General features: G+C 31.1%; 1 protein-coding gene across 5 annotated transcripts in view; it reads left to right on the forward strand.

Moving 5' to 3' along the window:
• The window catches only part of LOC106460463, a 176,424-nt gene that overhangs the window by 85,978 nt on the left and 80,385 nt on the right, over nt 1-10,061 (forward strand). For all 5 annotated transcript variants that reach the window (XM_022387183.1, XM_022387181.1, XM_022387184.1 and 2 more), the window contains 2 exons: nt 3,246-3,396; nt 4,857-5,013. In XM_022387183.1, coding sequence (XP_022242891.1) covers nt 3,246-3,396; nt 4,857-5,013 — 308 coding nt within the window. The remainder of the gene's footprint in view (nt 1-3,245; nt 3,397-4,856; nt 5,014-10,061) is intronic.

A 10,061-nucleotide genomic window follows, 5' to 3' on the forward strand; every position in this document is an offset into this window, starting at 1 on the left:
CCTGATTTTTTTTTAGTGATTATAGTAAAACACTTAACAATTTTTATTTAATTAAATTATGCAACAAAGAATATAGACTAATAACATGCAAAAAGTAGACAAATTCACTTGCCTCTAAAAAATTTTCTGGCTTTCTAACTATGCAACAAGAGGCTTTACAAATTCACCTAAGCTGGTCGTTAATTTTCCAACGGGAACCATGTTGCTATTCAGAGTGACAATGACGATTATCTGTTCAGAACACGTTATACAATACGCCATTTGACAGATGAAAGCCTTGACTTTCTATTGGTTATAGGTAATATATAATGAAATGTAAGAGAGTGCTATCAACGAATTGTGAAAGAGAGGATGTGACAGGTGGGTGTGGCAGTAGGGGTCTGATTTTCTATTTGATAGCTCTGTAACCAAACAAAATTGAAGGCTATAAAAATTATGGTCTGTTTGAGCAATAACGATTTTATAGAGAGTATTTTACATTTAATTTCATACATTTTGGAGGGGTGATGGATAAAATAGGGATGATGAAGACAAAATGTGTCACGTGTGTCGCACTAGTGGAAATTCAGGAATTTTTTATATATATATTGTCTTGTAGAATTAAGAACTTAAAACTTATATACTATTAAAATATGGATTATTAGCTAAGATTTTATGCTATTTTAATTGGTATAACATAAACAAAATTTTGAATGTAAGACACTAAAACCTTGTGTCATGCACAGTAAAGGGTACCCACTAACAGTTAAACTGGCCAGCTTCTGTCTCAAACTCTGAATCTCTTTACCTGCTAACGTAGAAGGAAAGTACTTCTTTACTAGATGAAGACAGAAACAGCTGTGTTAATACCACACTTTTTGGTCAGACCAGGGTGCATCCTAGGTTTTTTACATCAATGTTAATTTTCACTACACTTTCAAAGATAGGTTTACTTTAAGCTCTTATCAATATGTGCAAACTTCTACACTGCCTATTCACTAGAGTTATTGTTCATTTCACTTAATTGTTAGAAAAGTGTCATGCATTTTTAATTTTGGTTAATCGTATAAAACTGTTAAGAATGTGCAAGTCAAATATTAAAAACAAGAGGGTGTCTACAAATAATGGCTACTCAGAGGTTTTTTTTGTTGGTTACTTTATATGTTCGTCATAAGGCATTATTGTTACTGGCTCACTGGATATTCATCCCAAATGTCTAGCATACTTTCACTCACATGACTATCAATTTCATCTTCAGGAGTATGAAATAAGTGAAGCCCTCTCTGGAGTTGTTTTGATAAAAAAAGGGAGTCCAAAAAGTAAAATTTTGACTGTATTTTGCATAACTTAATTACAGTGGCAGTAAGGGAATAATATTAAATCATGTGAGAATAAAGCATTCTGTGCAGAGGAAGTGAGGCTCTGACAAACAAGTATGCAAGCATATATATTAATAGTACTAGGAAATGTGATAAAACTTGGGTTGAAAACAACATGGTTGATTATTTAGATGACTGTAACTGACATACAACCAATTTTAATTGTGGAGGATATTGGATTCAACAAGTTAATGTCATTTATTAAACCAGATTATAGAATATTGTGGCAATAAACAATTATTGGTTGAATTTAATTTCTGTAATAATGCAATTAATGCTTATTTTTTAATCAAAATAGGTCATTATCATACCTGATGCTATTATTTTTTCTTATTGTTTTTATACATCTATTTATAGACATGTATGCAGTAATTTATAAATAGCTATTTGTTTGAGAATAAGTAATAACACTTTCTCGTAATATTTTCCATTAAATGTGTTATGATAATATTTAAGCAACTTTTTTTTAAGTTAAACTTTTAATGTATTACTCTCCACTTGGGTATGTCCTACAGCTCAGGGGTAAATGTATAGAAGCTTTGCCAGGTGAGTAGAAACAACTCTCCTGAATGACCAGTGTGATATACAGTGTTTGCTTGAGACAATGATTTAAGCAAGTCCCCATCCACATATATCCTTTTTTATGAGGACATGAACTAAATGCAGGGCAACTTCATGAAATATTTTTAAACATATTTCTGAATAAAGATTCTTGTTTTAGTTGTGAAAAGGAAAACTTTGCATGTTTAAAATTCCACATTCTTTACATCCATTAGAGACTGTAGTCTCCCATTCACTTTATAGTAAAATATATAAAACAAGGGAATAGTTTTATAAAGACTATATATTCATTAAGAAGCTATGTTATCTTAAGGTAATGAATATTATGTAAGTACATGTACATTCTCTTTTGTGTGAAATTAATGTGGATCATGTTCACATTTATTAAGCAATTACAATCTTTTTGTTTTAACTTAATATGTATACTCCTTGCATCCATTAACTTTAACATAGTCTTATAGTTTTAGATTATTTTGAAATATGATCACATTCATTAAGCATCTACAGTCTTTCTAGTTTAATCACTTCTCATAATGTTAACATTTATTATGTTATTAACATTTTTTAGTTTTTTAATTATTTAGGATAATGATTGTGTTTTAATTAACTGCAGTCATCTTGAGTTAAAATGTTGTTAGTATCTGTGAAAGAAATAAGAATTATTTTCAGCCTCTTTTTATACAGTTTCTCAGTTATTTGATAGAATGGTAAAAAGTAAAAAAAATATATAATGTGTGTAATGGCAAAGCATGAACTCATTTGTTTTTGTTTTTATGTGTGTATTAACAATATAGCTATTATTTATCTTTGAGGATTTGAGTAAAGCTACTACAAACAGGTGCTTTGTGAGTTTAATGCCTTTTTTTTCAGTAAATCTTAGTATTTAAATCTGTGATAATGTTTGGTTACATTTTGTGTGCTCAAGGCTGTATTATTCTGCTATAGTTTTATTCACAGATGTAACAGTATTTATCTCCATTCTGTTTAGTTGAAAATGGGTGTATTATATAAGATTAAAGTTACTTAACTTTTGTACCACATTATCTCATAACTCTGTCGCTATCTGTTTGACTTTCAGCCATGGGTGCTGTCTAAAGGCAGCTTTACAAGAAATGTTAAATTATCTCTTATTAGTTATCATTAAAGGTCATAGTTGCTTTGTTCATTATAAATTTATATTTGCTCAGAGTGCTTATGTGTATTCCTTTTGCTGATAGTTAGCTTTAAAGCCAGTAAAGTTATTCAGGTATTAAAGAAGTGAAGAGGGTATTTTTTAATGTGTATTCTTTCACACCAATAGAAATTAATATTTTTGATTGTGTGCAGGAACTAGATGGAAAAGGTTTCACCCACTTCGAGCTGTTCGCAGGATTTTTAGATGGAAGATTAAGAGAGATGATGTAGAAGAAAGTCATGGTCCTAATAAAAAATCTCATTCTACTAGTGAATTGCAAAACGTAGAGATTGAGGACCAAAGGTGAATTATCAAATACTTCTTTGGAATGTTGTACATTCATTCTTATTGTGGGTGTTTTTGTTATAATATCTGTTTTATCCTTCTGTTTAGTCTACCAGTATATAAATTTTCTCTTAAAAGCAACAAAGATTTATTTTAAGATAAAATTCCTAGGTATGGTTTCTACTCCCCTCTTTACAACTTTTCATAGTATGGTGTTCACACACATGGTTAGTAGTTTGTGAAATTGTCATACTTTTAAATAATCTGAATTTGTCTGATCATTATTAAACATAAAAGGTAGAGAAATATATAACAGCTGTTCTGGTAGGTAGTGTTTCATATTAATTAATGAACAGTTATAAATATATAAACATTTAAGTTTCAAGAAAGTTGCCATGTCACTTTTTATATTTTCCAGCTGCTTGAGATATGCAGTAGTTGAACAAATATCTTATGTATGCATGACTTGTGACACCTTTCAAAACAGAAATCCTTCTTAATTATGTTGCATGCTGTTGCCTGGGGCACATGGATGGCTTTTCTCTTTGATCTTTGTGGATTATCTATCACCTATTACAAGATGCCACACTTTGTGTACCTCAGCTAGTATATGGCTTGTTGTACGTTTCTTTCTGGATGATTGTAGCGATGCAATTGATTGATATTCCTTTATTTCCCAATTTTACTAATTACAAAGGATATCCTGGTCATGGAAAATCTAAAACTTTGATCTGAAAACATTGTTATAATCTTACTATATGAATATTTTGACTCAGAATGAGCTGTTACTTACCCTTCTCAAAAGTGATCAGTTTTTGTTGGCATCACACTACGTATGATACACCAAACAATGTCCAAATGTTGTTTTAATACATTCCCTTTCATTGCAATTTTATATTGATAGTGGTTGTCATGTGACTAGCATATTCAAAATAATCTTAATATAACATACTCAGTCCTGTAGGTGTTTTATATAGGTGTCAGTATAAAGTTGTAATGCAGCTTCAAATCAGTCCTGTAGGTGTTTTATATAGGTGTACAGTATAAAGTTGTAATGCAGCTTCAAATCATAAGCTGGGACTTCATATAATTTAAACTGTCTTAAGAGTTTTTAAATAAGTTCAATTTTCTTTTTTAAATATTTTTTTGCGAAAGCTTTTATTATAGAAGTAAAATTTGACAAAGTTATTTTGTGGCCTCTGTAAATTCAGCATAATATTTAATAAGGTTGCTTATTTAGTTGAAGTGTTCATGGTGATACCAGAACCCGAAAAAAGAATATATATATCTTGGACTCAGTGAAATTTGGTTATTAACAAGATAATTTTCAATATGAATTAATAAACTGCTATACCATTATTATTTTAATGTACTTTGATAGTTTCAACATAATAATGTTAAATTTAAAGTCATCACTAGTTAATAAGACAGTACTGTAAGTTGATTGAAAGGATTAAAGTCTTTCTTTATTGTTTTAGATATAACAAACCAGCCACACCATATGCTTCAACAATCAGTGTTTCTCATGACAGTATCTTTTCTCCAGACCAAAATGATGAAATGGACTCTGGTAACCTCCAGGGAGCATTTAGTTCTTCTTTGCCATTACATTCTTCTGGTTTAAAGGATTTCAGTGTAAGAAGAGCTATAATCTTATGTTTTATAGAATTGAACTTTATCTAGTTCATTTTGATGAAAATAAATTGATAATGCTACATACATATTTTCACTTTTGTGCTTAAATACTTATTATCAACTTACTGTAAGTTTGTTACTGTTATAAGTAATTTTATGTACACACCCATACTTTTTAAAGTATTAGATGGCTGAGCATCTTTGTTGAATAATGATTTATGAGCATGCTTTTTAATAGGTGATAGTGCTACTTCTTAGTTTATTTTAAGATGTTGGTGATTATTAGTTTTATAAAGTGTCCAGTTAAGCTAAACTGTAGTCTTATATTGTTTTATTTTCAGCACTGACTGTGCTTGCAAAAATAAACATGTTGGAAAACATCCTCAAAGTAGAATATCAAATATTGTAATTAAAACATTAATTTGAACAATATCTTTTTTTCTATTGAGAAAAGTCGCCATGTTGAAGGAAATTTTGGAAAATGAAGAAAAGTTTAGTTAAAAACATAAAAAAGGCTTATACCACGTTACAATTTTAGTTCAGCTATAATTTAATACTAACATTATAATGCAAAGTAGCCATTTAATATTAGCCATTATATTTATTATGCTTCAGACTATTAAAGATATTTATTTAATCTTAAAGATGTGAAGCCTTGTTCTTTCCATTTGCCCTGATGAAGCAGTCAAATTCTCTGAAACTGCTATAACTCGGTAACAATTGGTTGATCAAATGATAGATTTGGCTTCATATTTATTTTTAGTATTTTAAATGGCTTGTCTGCCTAATAAATCAGAAGCTTAAATTAGTAGCATAAGTGTTGCATATTTTTCAAATTCTTTATAACTACAGATTTACAGTTTAAGTAAAAGAAACTCAAAACATCAGGCATATGAAGATGTAAAGACTTTTAGGAAAATTTTAAGAAAATTAGTATACTTTTTGAGAACAATAGAAGTAAGAATAAATATTTACGTGTAACTTTTGAGATATGTTTGTAAGATTTCAAAATAATCCAGACTTCTAGAATATTCAATTACCCGGAAAGTATATATTTTTTAGTTACCCCTCAGTTAGTTGCATGGGGTCCTTATGACCTCATGCAATTTCTTTAATTAATTATTATGTTATAGATGGCACTTTAAATAGCCCTGCCCACAGTAGCTTCCTTAATTGTGTGTCTGTCCATGTTGCAGTCTTCATCAGTGTTCTGCAGCTGTAGGTTTTTGCAAAGTTTTAAATTGGGGTCATATTTACCCCACGCAACTAATTGGATTATAATTTTGGCAAGGTCATTTTTTTTTTTCTGTGATTTTGATTTACTGATTTTATATGTTTTTCTTAGTTTATGGCTAAAAGATGTCTTTTTATTCAATTTCTTTTCTGGCATTTCTCTCTTTGATCATTTGTTTTAGATGATATGTAATTACTTCTTGCACATCTTCACATTGCCACTTTGGCTTTTATTTCATACAGATGGCTAGAAAAGGACATACCACTGCTGCAATATGTTTTATTTTACCACATGACAAATTAAAGGTTAAAGATATTTATTAGATTTAATACTGACTTTTTTATATCATTCTTAAGTATCATCATAATGGATGTTGGAAAGTGTGATTGAAGATTTTTTTGGTAAAATGTATTGCTTTTTTGTAAATTTTGTGGCCATGATGTGTATAATGTGGTTACTAGCTAATAGAGGACATGATCCTCATTGACCAAGGTGCCAGTAGCTTTATGGCTAGGCATGTCAAGAGCCTTGGGGATCAAGATGTTAAAAGCATGATGTCTCTATGATTCTCAATGACGAGATGCTGAAAGCATGATGGCCATTCATTTGCTGAAGTATTAAAAGTATCTACTCAGCGTTCACTTTAGTCATGTGTATTGTTTACATAAAGCGCTTAACCTGAAGACGAAAGTTGGAAGACTTTTGAAATGTCGTCCTCTACACTTGTGTTTCTACAACCGGCAGTTGCCATCCATTCAACTTAGTTTCATCATGTTTATTTAACTACTAGTAACTGGAAGAGATAAGCAATCAAAAAGTACTGTGCTTGAATCAGAAGTAACTGCAACTAGAATAAGAGTCACTGCTCTTTCATTTTTAACATGTCTTCATTTGACGAAAAGGGTAATGTTACATGTCAATTTAACCAATAATTGTTTACTAATTAATCAACAAAAATATTTCAATAATTAAATTAGTATAAAAAACAAACAGCATTTGCAATACTAAATGATATGCAATGTTAAAGAACAAAAAAGACTGTCAATATAACATAAAGAAAAAAAAAAGTACTGTTGACTCTCAGTTATCTGGGGAAATGGAGGGAAAGAAAAACGGATTATTCAAACACGTGAAGAAAGCTTACATATAAGTATGTATTTCTAAGAAAATGAAAAAAGTTGAGAAATGCATTTTTACATAATACATATTAAAAGGTTATACATAATAAAACAACATGATAGGCTTTACTAAAAATCATTTAAAGTTTTTTGTATTTTTGTTTGATAAGGTTTTTTTCTGAATTGCAGAAAACAGCTGCAATAATTTCACTGTTAAACCTTGTTCAGTCTTTTCAGTAATTTTGAGTTTCTGTTGCATTGCTAACAATTAATTTATATTTTGAGATTTTGTTCTTGTTAGTCAATAAAACTGCAACATGTAACACTAAAAAATGATAATAGAATGAAAATATGAAATAATGAAACAAAATAAAAGTAGAATAACATAACATATAGGGACAACAAGAGACCTATTGGTCCATCTTGGCTGTTCCATCTTTTAAACTATCAAATAAATAAATCAAAAGAAAATCTTAAAGCCAGCCCTTATCATTCATACAGTTACCAAGCTTTCTCTTAAACCCACTTAAATTTAATGCCTCTACAACATCCAAAGGCCAACCACCCTGTTAGAAAAATAAAACTGTCTTAGCTGAAGATGACTCCTACCCTGCCAAAATTTATATTTGTGTCTCCTAGTCCTACTAATCTCACTGTTAAATGTGAAAAAAGATGATACATCAATACTATCAATTTCCTTTATAATCTTAAATACCTCAAACAGATCCCTTCCGACTCTTCTTTTTTAAAGAGAAAATGATTTCAGAGATCTTAATCTTTCCTCATACTCCATCTCAGTCGCTATTCTAGTAACCCTTCTCTGAACCCTTTCCAACGATTCAAAACTGAACACACTACTCCAAATGTGGCCTAACCAATGACTATTCAATGAAATTATAACATCTTTAGATTTGTATTCAATATTTCTGTAGATACAACCTAAAATCCTATTTGCCCTACCATCAGCAACAGTACACTGCATGGATGGATGGCTTAAAAGACAGATGAACAAGAACACCAATATCATTTTCTTCCATAAAATTGTTAACGTTATTCCCATCCAAATTACACTTATAATTCAAATTATGATAACCCACATGCAAAGGCCAACCAACCTGTTAGAAAAATAAAACTGTTTTAGCTGAAGATGACTTCTACCCTGCATTTATTATAATCAAAACCAATCTGTCATTTATTTGCTGAATCATTAAATGATCTAAATCCTTTTGTAAAGCGCAGCATCCTTTTCACAGTTAGCAACACCCAAGACCTTAATATCATCTACAAATTTAAGTAATTTATTGACCATTCTTTCATTTATGTTATTGATGTAAATCAGAAAGAGCAAAGGTCCTAAGACTGAGCCTGGAGTACCCCACTTGTGACAGTCAAATTACGTTTACAACAACCCTCTGCATTCTTCCATCCAGTCACTTGTCTATTCAATTAGCTAACTTATAACCCACACACATTTAGAGATATTTTTTACAAGATTTTTATGTGGCACCTTTTCAAATCCTTTATGAAAATACAGAAACACTAAATCTACACTCTGACCCTCATCCATACAAGCAGTAACTTTTTAAAAGAATGTCAAAAGATTTGTAAGGCAAGATTTTCTCGCAGTGAAACCATGTTGACTATCCAGTTAAAATTCTAAACTTTGTTATATGACTTTGCAAAGCATCTCTTATTAGACTTTCCAAAACTTTTCCTACAGCTAATAGGTGTAAAATTACTGGGAAAAGCTTTATTACCTCCCTTGAAAAGAATAGTGACATTAACTAATTTCCAATCTAACTGCCCACTATTCAAGAACTTACAAAAATAGTAGCAACTTGTTTCCAATCCTTAACCTCCTTCAAAAACTTTGGGAAATTTTATCTGGGCCAGGAGACTTATCATCTTTTAAACTTCCCAATTTTTTCTTAACAAGCTCAGAATTAATGCAATCATATTGTCCAACCTTATTGCCATCTATCAGCTGTTCAAGATGAGGAATACTGCTTAAATCTTCATTAGTAAAAACGGAAGAAAAAGCAGAATTTAATAACCCAACCATCTCATAATCATCAGATACAAGCCTTCTTTTATCATCCCTCAGTGGTCCTACCCCAATCCTAACATTTTGTTTACCTTAAATGTACTTAAAGAAATCCTTACTGTTAATTTTTACATTTTCAGCCAACCTTTTTTCATACGTCGTTTTTGATGTACTAATTTCCTGTTTCACCAACGTCCTTGATATTCTATAATCTTCCATCCTGGTTAGTCCATCCTCTCTTTTAACACTTACCGGAACTTGGCCTTTGTTCTTCCACTGGTAGTAAGTACTCCAACCCTAGTATGCATTGGTCTTCAATGTCAGCCAAGTGTACTTTGTGTCTGTCCTCCATGCCCATGAGCTCAATAGTTACCCACACTGGTCCCCACAACCTTGCATAATGTCCTGTCACACAACAGAGCTTCTGTATGGCTTCTGATACTCCTTTGTGATCTAACATCTTGATACTTACAAGGGTTTGCTGAGATGTAGAATCTATGACAAAGTTGCACTTTTGGCCATCCAGTTTTCCTGTCACGTAGACACTATGTGTGCTTGCCATTTTACACTTAGCTCTTGGGACTTTCACATTGGGTATTGGTGGGCGTCCCTCAACACCAACCACTACTGGTTTCCTGAAGCTGACTTGGTG

This window comes from Limulus polyphemus, unplaced genomic scaffold (genome assembly GCF_000517525.1).
Source record: "Limulus polyphemus unplaced genomic scaffold, Limulus_polyphemus-2.1.2 Scaffold775, whole genome shotgun sequence".
In the NCBI taxonomy this organism is placed as follows: domain Eukaryota; kingdom Metazoa; phylum Arthropoda; class Merostomata; order Xiphosura; family Limulidae; genus Limulus; species Limulus polyphemus.